General features: G+C 46.8%; 1 protein-coding gene across 5 annotated transcripts in view; it reads left to right on the forward strand.

Annotated features, from left to right (window-relative positions):
* LOC138527196 (zinc finger protein 334-like) overlaps window positions 1-13,438 on the forward strand; it is a 445,682-nt gene that overhangs the window by 409,574 nt on the left and 22,670 nt on the right. Inside the window, exon 8 of one of the 5 annotated variants that reach the window (XM_069638312.1) lies at window positions 12,273-13,371. The exons of 3 other annotated variants lie outside the window; for them this stretch is intronic. In XM_069638312.1, the coding sequence (XP_069494413.1) occupies window positions 12,273-12,952 (680 nt within the window). In that variant the 3' untranslated portion in view covers window positions 12,953-13,371. Of the gene's footprint in view, window positions 1-12,272; window positions 13,372-13,438 lie in introns of those variants that run through there. One more of the 5 variants, XM_069638315.1, reaches the window with a different exon arrangement.

Here is a 13,438-nt window from a genome sequence, read left to right on the forward strand (position 1 = left end):
TCCCATCTGACAAGTAAAGTGTCGCGTTTTTCGGTGCATACCTGGATTTTTCTTAGCGTCTCGTGGATCTGGTGACGCAGCCGTCTTGGTAGTGCTGCCAAGGAGACACAGAAAGCTCCCAAAGCCGAGCCCCCAGAGGACAACACACTTTTAAACTCCTTGCGTGAGCTCCATATGCCAGGTTATGTCGTCCCCTGTATTTTCATGCCATAGGGACAGTGAAAAGCACTGATAGGGGTGCTGTAGATGTTGGCAGATCACCAAAGTGTGTGTGTGTGTTTTGACACAGAGAAATGTGCATAATGGCTTGAATTTGGGGATTACTCCTACGTCCTGTCCCCTTTCCTCCATACTTTTGGGACATTCCGACCTGTGGGACGGTACAGGAGCACTTTTTGTAAAAAAAAAGCATCAAAATTGAAAAATGTGTCCTTTTTATGCGGGGTACCGCACGCGGCCATAACCCTGCCCTCCGTAGCTCTGCCCCGAGCATCGTCCTTCAGTCCTTTTCTCCGCGCGGTCGGGGCTGGACACACTAACATCACTGGTAAGACCCTTTTTTCTTCCCATTGTCCTTCTCTCCTGCTCCAGTTCTGCGGTCGCGTAGTCCTCCGTCTGTGCCGGAGCATCTGGGATTTGCCACTTGCTGTTCTTGCGAACTTCGCTTCGCTAGGGCGGATCGCCATTCTCTCTGCTTGGAGTGTCTGTGACCGGATCACCGTTGGGACTCGTGTTTCTTCTGCAACTCGCTTTCGTCGGTGAGAGCAGATCTTCCAGACGGTTCCTCCATCGCATTTCCAACTCTTCATCGACGGAAAGAAGAGAGGCCTGGTAAGTTCCTTACTTTTCAGGGAACCCCGGCCGGGGGACTCCTTTCCGGGGTCCTCCAGGTATGGGAGGGGCTTCAAACGCTCTGCTACCAAGGTTCTCCCTGAGGTGCAACGCAGACCTAATAGACGTATCAGGGTTTTCTCTGACGGTTTCCGCAGATCACGATCCAAGGTTCAGCGATCAGGTGTTAATAGCCAACATAGTCGTGCTGAGGCGTTGGGTCCCAGAGTTCGCTCCAAGGTCTCCTTGTCAGGTGCTTCCCACACAGACACCGGGGGGCGCCCTGAGGCCTCTGTTGAGTCTTTCTGTACCGAACCACGGGTCGAGGCCCCTCTCGGGGGAGCTATTAAGACCAGACTCAGTTTCGAGGTTCCTCTTAACGAGGCTAAGGTGTTGCCAACAGAACCGGGAGGCCTGTTAGGGTCTTGTCTGTGAGGTGGATTCCCCAACTTTCCCACCCTCGCGGTGTTACCGGTTCTGTTGAGGGGGCACAGGGAGAGGTCATCGACCGTAACTCCTCCGTTACCGGCATTGCAGATGTTCCTCCTTTGGAGGCTAATTCAGGGGACAGGATGTCCAGTAAACATCCAAGGCCCCATAGTACCGTCTCTGCCGAGGATCCTTGTGTCAAGGCTAACATTTCAGTCAAGTCCTTGCCTCATCTACACATGTGATGCAGTTCTCCTCAGATGTTCACAAAATGGTGGGCCTTCCCGCGTGGACTACGGTGGCCATTTCGGATTCTTCCCTTACACCCACGCTATCGACGGTGGGTGCTGGGAACCTTCTTTTCGGTGGACAACCTTTTCCACGCGACAGTGTGAATCCGTTCCGCCGTTCCCATGACTGGCGTGCTCCGATGCCACTACCACATTCAGTCTTGCTTCCTCCTACATCTGCCCCATTGGTCTATGTAGACCCGGTTGGTGGTGGGCCCTCTTGGCAGCCCTCCTCACTGCGTTTGTGGGGTTATGCTCCTCATGAGATGCCTCTGCCCACTCCAGTGCCTAAGGTCTCGGCAGAGGATGCCTTGTTTGGGAAATTTCTTAGTCTAAGGAATTCTGATCCCATGAGAGAGTACTTTAAGGGCCTTTTTAGGGAAATCTGCCCTCAGACTTGGTTGCCTGCCCCAACAGTTCCTGTCACAGCGCCTGTCGCCCCGGCAGCAGCACCTCCTCTGCCTCCCGTTCCTCCTCCAGCTCTTCCACCTCTGCCCCCCTTGTCACCGTTGGACAAGACTCCAGCAGAGCGTGATGTCAATCTGACGCCGGTCACGTCGCAGCTGGGGGATCCGGATGTTCTAGATGATCCTTTGGCAGATCAGGACAGTGAGGACCAGCACCGCTCTGTCCGAGCTTTTCACGACCGGGTACTGGACATGATGTCACTCCTTGACATACCAGTGCGTCAGGCACCCGCTCCGCAGGAAGGGGTGCTTTCGGGGGTGCTAACCTTGTCTCCACAGAAGCGCACCGGCCTGTTCCTTCAGAGGGACGTCCTGGCCGAGGCCCGCAAGGTCTGGGAGTAGCCTTGGCATCATGCCCGCGCCACTCTGCAATCCAAGCCAGCCTCTCCGACTTCCACAGCTGTGGCTCAAGTTCTCTCCAAGGAGGACAAATTGCTTGATTGCTTGGGCAAGAATATTTTTGCCAATTTAGCGCTGCAATTGCGTCAGGCCAACGCAGAGCTCATCCTGTGGCAGTAAATATGAAAGTGTGGAGAGATTTGGCTGACTTCCAGGAGTTCATTCCTGCTGACAGGTTGGAAGACCTTAAAGTCGGCTTGTCGGACGCCAGAGTGTTTTGGTGCAGGATATGCTGGAGGCTTCTGCGCATCATGTTGACACCTCGGCCCATTGTCAGGCTTGGATTCATGCAACAAAGTTTTTGAAGGAGGTCCAATATAAAGTTCTGGACCTGCCTTTTGATGGCAAAGAGTTGTTTCATTCTTCAACAGATGACGAGCTCAGTAAGACTAAGGCGAGCACGCAAACTGCCAAGTCTTTGTCGCTGCTCGTGAAGGCCCCAGTCACAGCTCAGAGATCTGGGTCCCTATCTCGATCCTCTTCAGGCTTCAGAGGGTTCAAAGACCGCAGATCGCGCAGGACCAGAGGCAGCAACGTGGCTGGTTTTTCTCTGCCGTCAGCCTCCTCTTCAGGGACAGGTAGTCTCTCTGCCGAAAAGTCTGCAAAATGATATTTTTTGGCGCTCGCACGAGACTCCGGTGGGAGGACGAATCTCGTCTCAACTGGAGACGTGGCAAACCATCACCGACGACCGGTGGGTTTTGTCCAGTGCTCGGGCGGGCTTTGCTTGCCCCTTCCCCCTACCCCACTCTTCAATCCTTCCTTTCAGCAGTCGGGGATGCCCTCCTTCAGAGCCGAGGTCCAGGGCCATCTTAAGCACTTTTGGGGCCTTGCGCATGGACATATTTGGGGCCCCCCTCCACCAAACCAAAGGAATAAAGGGATCAAGAATACTGGTTTCGCCCATCAACCTCCACCACTCACGCTCACAACCTATAGGTTGATATGCTGTCTCGCAGCATAATGAGCACTTTTACTCCCTTTAAGTCCCCTTGCCCTCTTCATTCTTGCTCTAATCAGAATGATAAACAAGTAGCATTTGAAGATCAACATTAGCAGTCAACAAAGGGGTTACTGTTCTTGTACATACAGGATACTTTTTTATCAATGACATCCAGGTAGGTAGATGTAGTATTAATGCAGGACCGTATATAAAAGGTACATGTAACCCATAATAGACCGAGAACTCACATTAGCTGCCTCACAGAATGCAAAAGTGCTCATGCAGCGATAGAGACCACCATTTGGACGGAAGGAGAACGCTAAACAAACCGTAGCATGGATAGTGGTGGCATATTAGAAGCTACCAACAAGGTGTCTTTATCCAAACAGAGATTAGAAGTGGGATAGGGTTTTCAAATAGTGTTGCCATTAAATATCAAAGGAACAAATTCCTGTGGTGTGCGATATAAATATGCTCACTATTAACACAGTGAAACCATGAATAAGGTTTTTATGAAGATCATACCATGAGAAGGAAATCACTCGTAAGGGCTGACAATTTTGAAAGGTTTAGGGACTGGCAATGTTGAGAGGTTAGGCAATGCAAGATTAAATGAGATGCCCATGATCACACATTGGTTAAGAGGTGAAGCTGGGATTTGTGCCAACTCTGCAATTTCTGCATTTGACCACTTTCTTTTACAGTTCTTACCATGAACTAAAACACGCCGACTCGGCACCAGGTAAGTCCCGGACGCTAAAGCCATTCCGTGCAAGCTTGTTTCATACGGCTTCACATATTCACGGCCACCTTTTACATTATCCCATCCCCCTAGCGCCACCCGTTGCAACCCAGCGGTCTTTTTAGCGGACCGCGAGCACACCTCGTTCATGCGCCGCTCAGCTGCCTAGCCCTCCCGGGCTCCTCCCCCCCTCCAGAACGAACCGCCCAACCGACTTCATACCAGGTCCCTGGTTCCCTCACTTTCACCTGCCCATCGATTCACACGATTCTCATCCCCTCACTGTACCTATATATAGGGACGCTAACGCTCCGATATATTTCAAGCCTCTTTCTCCTCCCCATTTCCCGCCCGCATCCGACCTCAATCCAACCTCCCCCAGCGCTAACCGCTCCCTTGCCAGCAGCTGTATTCAGCTCTCTGCAAGCATACCTTGCTATGGCTCCTCCTCATATTCTGGCCCTCGCAGGCCCCCCCCCCCTTCTGCACCAACCATGCAACCCAGATCCTCTAAGGTCCCAGGCTGCCCCGCATCTCTCTGTGCACCGCTCTTTACGCCTCACATCCCCGTACTTACCTCATGAGGGCATCCCCGTGCAAGCTTGTTTCTTACCGAGACCTCTTGTAATACTAATTCCGAGGCCATCCTGCCTTCCTTCCAATTCACCTCCTTCAACCTTAGGGCCACTACACCTGACCACCCTGCCGTTCTCCTTACTTGCGCTTCACGACACTCTGGTTACCTAACTACTGAGCATTTGGATCCAACACTAGCTGCTTGTCCCCTACCCTTCCTAATGGCACACTTCTGCCCCACCCACCCTCGGGTCCAAACAACACCTTCCGGCACCCCCAACATGGGTGCTCTCCTACTTTATTATCTCCTTCCACGGACCTACAACTTTTACCCTTATCTTTCTCAGAATTGGCTATCCAGCCCCAGTGGCGCCCTGACTCAGGAGGACCACCCATCAGGTCTATCCAGAGCCTTATCGCTACTCCATTGGGTAAGCCACTACACCCTGCTTCTTAACTCACCGCCTTATAAATCCTACTTGGCTTTATTAACTAACCGATTCATTTCCCCTTCTCTTCTTTCCTTGGTACTTTGCTCATCTATTTTGTATCATTTACCTCGCAAATGATAATCAATGTACACCCAACTGTATCTTATGACATTGCATTACTTTACCTGCCTTGGCGAACCACTTCACATGCACTCACTATCACCACCTGATAAACCATCCAACTATGCTACTTTACCTGTGTTCTTGCATTTGTTTCTTGCAAACCTTACAAACTACCATGGGACCGTAATGTTTTGATATTAATGTTGTGTTTTTTGTTTATTCAATTATGGTACACAATCATGTCACTGCATCGCTCACCGAATCCCTAATCACACAAACCACATGCACTACTCACAGCCCTGAAAAAGACTTAGGTCGAAACGCGCGTCGGCTGTGTGCACTTACCTATGTTGAACATAACGGGCAATTTCTGTCCAACTTAATGTTTTGAAATTGTGCTGGTATTGGGTTTTTTACAACAATAACAAAACATTAAATGACTAAGACAACCAAGACTCCTCGGACCTGGTGATGAACCCAAATCTCTAGCAAATCAGCTATATTCATGGATCTTTGAATCCTCCCAGCGCCCGAAATTATCCATAGGTTTGCCTTCTCATCAACATGAACTAAAACAATCTCATTTTATAAAAAACGGACTTGTAAAGTACATAAATCACATTACCAAGCATGATCATTTTTAAACAAAATATTATAGAAGGGTGTTATCCAAAATGGGAATGATTCTAGCTTCATTCTCTCCATCATACAGGGAAGTATATAAGAACCAGCACACCAATCAATGTGATTTAACACATTTAATCTGGGTTTGTTGTTTGTGTTTTAAAGCTATAAATACTTCTAAAACAATGGCTTGTGACATTTTCATTTATAAACGTGCATAAAAACGTTTGACTTTTACCAAAAAGCAAACTGTTTTTTGTGTCAAACAAGCAGACCTTAAAATATGCTTGTCTGAGGCCTGCAACATATGGTCCGCTCTCTTCCGTCGTCTATCAACCCTTCCACCCAAATGGCCTACATAAGAAGAAAGATCAAGTAATGGGCTAAACGATACGAGCAGCATGCTAGAAGGCCAACCTCACAGAAGACAGCACAGTAATTTAAGATATATTAGCTAATTTGACCAGGATCATTGTATCATCTGCTGGCAAATCCAGGATACAAACATGGACGTTGTCGTATCATAGTCTTGAATTTGGATATTTATTCACCTCTTGGACTTACAGTTTATGCCATCGTTGGAGGCGATTGCCTAGGTTTTCACAACATCTCACCTGAACAAACCAATTTCTAGACCTTCACCATACAGATGATATGTTAGTTTTTATAGCAACTCCTATCTGGTACAGGTACATTGCTGATAATAGCAGAGGTTGTTCTGCAAAACCAAGTACATACAGGCAGGTTTATAAACTTCAGACATAGGAAAGGCTCAACCAGCCTTGCTGAAATGTGATATTCTAATTTTGCATATGAACACATCTCTGCAATGGGTGCTTCACACACTGAGCTAACTACTGAACCATTGCGGTACTCAATTTATCAATATGCATTTCACCATTGCCTATTGTACATGATCAACATAATTCCCAAAGGAAGGAAAGAATGCTACAGAGTTCTGCCATAAGAAACACACAATCTATGTATACCACAGTGAACACAGAAAGCAATACATGATGAATTGATAAAGGCAGAATGCACTTGCCAAAACAGAAAGGCAATGGGTTTAGAGCCTCAGCAGCCCCCCATAAAATATACTGACGTGTGCTATTTAAGACTGGTGAACAATGGAATCTTACTTTCTCAGATCAGCTAGCCTTGTGGGGCCTCCTCCAAGGTGGGGGCCCTGGGCAAGTGCCCCTTTTGCCCTCCCATAAAGACGTCTCTGCCGAGGTCCAGAAGCTTCTAGATCTGGGGGCTGTAGAACCCATTCCCCCAGTGGAACGAGAGGGTGGCTTCTACTCCTCTGTTTACAGTGCCAAAACCCACCCAGGCTGGCCTGTGCACCATTCTAGACCTTTCCCAGTTCAACCTTTCTCTTCCCCAAGAGAAATTCAAGATGATTACGCCCTGCCAAATAAAGTCCTCTCTTCAGAAGGGTGACTGTCTCAGTGTTGTGGACCTTCAAGATGCTTATATGCCTATCCTGATTTGGAGGCTTCATCGTAAATATCTGCGGTTCTCCCTGGGAGAGGAGCACTACCAGTTTCGAGTGCTCCCTTTTGGTCTCAGCTCGGCGCTGCGTGTCTTCACGAAGATGATGTCAGTCATTGCGCCCTTTTTAAGGCTACAGGGTATTCATGTGTATCCATACTTGGACAACTGGCTTCTGTGCAGTCCTTGTCCGGTGAAAGCCTTGAGCAATCTTCAGTCTCTCCTTCAGCTCCTGTTCAGTCTCGGGCTGTCGGTGAACTGGCGGAAATCCTCCATGACGATCTTTCAGGACCTGATATTCCTTGGTTTCCGTTGGAACACAATCGACTGCAGAGTGTACTTGACGGTGGACAGGATGGCGGATCTGTTAACCACATGTCAAGTCTGCATTCAGTCAGAATGCATGTCCGCCTGGTGCTTCCAGAGGCTACTGGGCCTCATGGCCTCATGAATTCTTGCTCTTCTCCTTGCGCGTCTCAAGATGCGACTTACGCAGTTGGCTTTTCGGCGCTCCTGGCTTCAGGCAGTGGACCCAGACACCAAAATGATTCCGATTCCACCCTGCATGATGACAGATCTCTTATGGTGGTCTTCTTCCAACAATCTGTTGGTGGGTGCGCCTTTTCAGGAGCCCTCCCCTCAGGTGACCATTACGACAGACTCCTCCCTTATCGGGTGGGGCATGACGATGGATCATCTCCAGGTTTTCGACCTGTGGTCGCCGCAGGACAATTTCATATAAATTATCTGGAGCTCCTGGCGATTTTCCTGGTTCTCAAAGCTTTCAAGCCATGGATTGTGAACAAGCTGGTCCGCACTGACAATGTACTGTCCATGTTTTATGTCAACAAGCAGGGTGGTACCAGGTCACCTCCCCTTGTAGATCTAGCTATTCAGATTTGGGAATGGGCCATTCAGCACAGTGTTTGGCTGTTGGCGGTACACATTCCGGGCAAGCTGAATGTAATGGCAGACTCACTCAGCCGGCGAGCCGTGGTCCGCTACGAGTGGGAGCTGAACACGGAGATCCTCTCTGACCTTTTTCTCCATTGGAGCACTCCAGAAGTAGACTTCTTTGCGAAGTCATCGAACAGGAAACTTCCTCTTTATGCTTCCAAGAACGGGCTTGGAGCTTCTTCCCTGGGGGATGCTCTCGAGATTCAGTGGCACCATATGAGGGCCTACGCCTTCCCACCTCTTCCTCTGATTCACTGAGGGCTATGCAAGCTCAGGAACATGTTGAATTGCCCTCTTCTGTCCATAGTCCCCTCGTGGCCAGCCAGATTCCGGTTTTCACAGCTTCAGCATCTGTCAGTCTGCTCACCAATCAGGCTTCTGCTGATTCCCAACCTGCGTCACCAGAGCGATCAGCAGATGTGGTACCCCTCTACACAATAATTCAGCTTGGCGGCCTGGTGCCCGAGTTCAAATCTTTAGAAAGATTCAATTTGTCTGCAGATAATATGTGCATCATCCAGGCGGCTAGAAAACCTTCGACCAGGTCTCAGTATAGGAGCAAATGGCTCAGTTTCTGTCACTGGTGTTTAGCAAAAAAGCTGGACCCCAGAGAAGCTGCCATGGACACAGTGCTGTCCTTCATTTCTCATCTGGCAGCTTCAGGCATGCATGTTTTTTTTCTTGCAGGGACTTACTTGTCGGCTATTGCCGCTTACCTGCCTTTGGACTCTTGCTCCTTTTCTATGACAAACCCTGTCATTAAAAGGCACTTTGCAGGTCTATTGCATCTGTATCCACCTGTGCATAACCCGCATCCTAAGTGGGAACTGAATGTGGTTCTTACTGCTTTATGCCATAAACCCTTTGAGACTATGGCTACAGTGGATTTGAAATTCCTTATATGGAAAATAGCTTTTCTGATTGTGGTGACCTCAGCAAGGCGTATAAGTGAGCTCCAGGCCTTGTGGGTAGAACATCCATTCCTCACATTTCACAAGGATAAGGTTGTCCTTCGGACCAATCCTTCTTTCCTTCTGAAGGTGGTATCCGATTTTCATCTGAACCAGTCTATTTCTTTACCAGTTTTCTTCCCAGAACCGGTTTCAGATGCCGAGAAGGTTCTGCATAACTTGGATGTAAGGCGAGGTCATTCGGTGACCCAAAAGGAAAGCCGACCTCGAAAGCAACTATCTCCCGATGGATTGCTTCCTGTATCTCTGAGGCGTATACCATTCAGGGCCTTAAGCCTCCGAAGGGAATTCATGCCCATCTGGTGCGGGGCAAGGCAGCTGCCATTGCCTTCCAAAAATATGTTCCCTGGGAAACCATTGCCAAAGCAGTTACGTGGGCTTCCACCTCAGCTTTTGTAAAACATTACTGCTTAGACCTGAGCTCTAGGGCTGATGCCCAGTTCGGGCAAGCTGTTCTCAAAAACCTTTTTCAGTAAAGAGTTCCATCCACCCTTGGTGATCTCCCAAAAGTATGGAGGAAAGGGGACGGGACGTAGGAGTATAACAAAGTTACTCACCGTAGTGACTACCTTACTCCTAATCCATAGTCCCCTTTCCTCCATACGCCCGCCCGCCGTCTCCTGTAATAAGTATCCTCTATTATTGCTTAAATGGTCTCAGAAAAGGACTGAAGGGCAGTGTGCGGGCAGAGCTAAGGAGAGCGGGGTTACGGCTGCGTGCGGTACCCCGCGTAAAAAGAGAAGGACACATTTTTCAATTTCATGCTTTTTTACAAAAAAGTGCTCCGGTCCCATCCCACAGGACGGAATGTCCTAAAATTATGGAGGATAGGGAACTATGGACTAGGAGTAAGGTAGTCACTACGGTGAGTAACTTTGTTAAATTCCCTCATGGTAGTATCATGTACAAAGAAAACCGTGTCTCATCACCTGTGTTTTGTGATTATGCCATGAAGCAAATAGTTGGTAATCATAATCGTCATCTTTCCTGCAGAAGCAAGCAATTGGCTAAAGGTGTTGGGGAAACATTCAGATGGCAAAACAATGGAAAAAGACAATTGTGATTTCACAAAGTAGCCCTCATTATGAGTTTGACGGTCACATTATTTAAAAACCGGTGTGTTTTTACTGCCCACACAATGATAACTTACGTGGTGTTTTCTTCATGCAGTATTCCTATTCATAGGAATACTACATTCAGTTAATACTTCCTGATTATGAGTTGAACTACCTCATGTAAGTTACTCCAGTTTTTACCTGTATCCAGAGGTGGCGGGAAACATTGAAAAAGTCTCGTAGAAGTTTTTAAAAAATCATGACGTGAAAGGGTGCACTGAGGCATACCTTCAACTTCATGAAAAGGAATCTACAGGACGACCACTGAAGAATTTGAAAAGTGGGCATCTCGGTTGCCCACCATCTAACCTCTTCACGTTATGCTTAGAAGATGTAATGCATTCACTAAGGATCCTGCTCAGCATTATTCAAAATTGTGCAGTAGCAGTATGATCTGCTGCTGTACTGCATCCATTTACATCCCCAAAATATTAATTTAAAAAAAGAAAAATAAGGATTAATAGAAATATGGCATGTAGAATTTCCAAAAGTACTTCTTTGTCATCGCTTCCATGGCAGTAAAGTCATAATTAGGCCGAGACCTGCATAACTGCAAGAGGCAATGGTACCATAAGCATCACAGTAAACCCTGTGACAATGTCCCCTGCCTTGCTTTAGGGACATTTATCTGGGCCTCCCATGCCAGAGAGTTATGGCCCTGCAGGCGACCTGGACAGGATCAATTTGTCACCCTCCCTTAGTCCCTGTGGTAGGATAGTCACAGAGGTATCTATACCGACACCCTCCCCAGGTTAAAGAGCATGATGGTCCTACGAACCAAATTCAAAGACCTTTGGAGAAAAAACAAACACGTAGGTGCTGCGAGCACATCTCACAGTGACTGGTTCTTAAAGGGCCCACTAATCTGGGAAAATAAACATATTTCTATACCAGTTTGTGGGATATAAATGTAACTGTAAGAGCAGTGGTTCAAACCAATGGTGCTACAATACAAAAAAACAGGACACAGTCAGGAAATACCCTGTCATTCATAACAAATCACCAATCAGGTGCAGGGAATGTGCATCTTTTCTGCACATTTCATTGTTCACCCTGTTTTTGAATTCAAGATGTGCATTGAAATGCGCAGGATCTGCCCCAATTTGTGCAAATGCGCAAAGGAGGTGTCAAAGGGAATCTGAATGTGTTCATCTCTTTTGGAGGGTCTGGGCTTTAGAGTTCAAATGAATAATATCAGATGTTCAAATTAATGGCAAATTGTGTGGCTGCATGAAGAACATCTTGTGCACAAATAAAAACAAGTTGGTGTCCGACAGTTTAAACCACGCTGAGGTATATTGTAGATGTAAACAAACATGTTTTGTTTTCAAAGTAAGCGCCTTCAGTATACTTTTCTGACGATGGACATTGGTGATGGGCACTTGGAGAAACACAGCTATTCATTTTAATTTCCAAGTGAGGACTTTGAAATATAAAAGTAGACATGCAGAATTATGATGAGAATTGTTGTTGTTTACAGTAAATGATCAGAACCAAGTGTATACAGCTCTGAGATGCCTGTGAACCCTGATTTAGCTGAAATCTACCCTAGCTGAATTATCAGTTTTAAGTCACGGCTAAATGAGAATGTGATATGGACTTTGTGGGCGGTTGTGTTTATGTGCAGAGATGGTCTGTTTGTATTCCATCATGTTTTTATGTTCATCATTAGTGCTATTTCCTGGAATCCACATATATGCATGTGTTTCTCCTCAAATATATCGGAATACTTGTCTGATTGACATAATTTTCATTACAAATTTACAAAGAAAATATTTTTCTGGTGTGTTGTCTGATTGACACATGCACAATTGTATATTTTTTCAGTTTTTTTGCCTCGGTTGGTAGAATACATATGACTGGGTTCTCATTTTCTCCAGCAGACAGTGCGCTGGTGAACAGAAATGTTGAAGATGCCAAAACTCTTGAACGACACAGAAAATTACCAGAAAAAGCCAAGGGGACCATTCTCCAGCAGCACAAGATGAGATGTTTCCTCAACGAACAAAAGTGCACAACAAAGAGCCTTCAAAGAACAGGGCTACAACAGTATAAGTCGGCAGACAGTCCAAAGACCTCACACAAATTGATTGCTCCCGTTCTTCAACAGGAAGCCCATGTGTGGGATAGGTCTTGTGTGCACAGCAACATTAACGTTAATCAACAAATGCAAGCATCCCCCCAGAGACGACATAGTTTGGATCTATCACATAAGTGTACCGAATGTGGCAAGTGCTTCATGAAAAAGTCCAAACTCCTCTCACACCAGAGGACTCACATGGGTGATCGACCTTACCAGTGCAACGAGTGTGCCAAGACTTTCCGGGACAAGTCGTGCCTGGTGAAACACAGAAGGATCCATACAGGCGAGCGACCATACAAGTGTACCGAGTGTGAGAAACGCTTCATCCAGGTGTCCAGTCTTATTGTTCATCAGCGAACCCATAAAGGAGAACGCCCCTACAAGTGTCAGGAGTGCGAAAAATGTTTCACTTGCAGTTCAAATCTCTTGCGTCATCGAAGAACACACAGTGCACCACGTCCAAGAGCTCAGTCATGAGTGTTAACAGACGTTTATTTTGATAATTAATAAAGTTGACCCGGACATTATATTTGCTATCTTACTGAAACAAATGTGCATCCCCTTTCAACAACCTTAATTAAGACCCCTTGACTCTTTCATGCCATTTATTTACATAATGCAATGACAAAGGAAGAGATGAAATGCCTATATATTTCACTGTGAAGAAAAGACCAGTTATAGACTATCATTTAGCTCTGACACCTTGTGTCTCGACTTAGAGAAAAAATGCCCTTTTATATCATCTACATCACTTTTAGACATCAATGGAATAGCTAACACATGTAAACGTGCTTGTGAACTAAAACCTGTTCCAACTGTAGCTTGGTATGTTGCACTTTAAAAAGAATCTCTTCTCTGCTGTCCAAAGTGATTAAATAATGGAAACAACCAAACTATATCAATTGAGGTTCCTTTATTTTGAGTCATGGATTGATTTCTCACAAAGACATGTCTGGTTGTGCC

The sequence above is a fragment of the Ambystoma mexicanum genome, chromosome 1q (assembly GCF_040938575.1).
Source record: "Ambystoma mexicanum isolate Mex_15411 chromosome 1q, UKY_AmexF1_1, whole genome shotgun sequence".
Lineage (NCBI taxonomy): Eukaryota > Metazoa > Chordata > Amphibia > Caudata > Ambystomatidae > Ambystoma > Ambystoma mexicanum.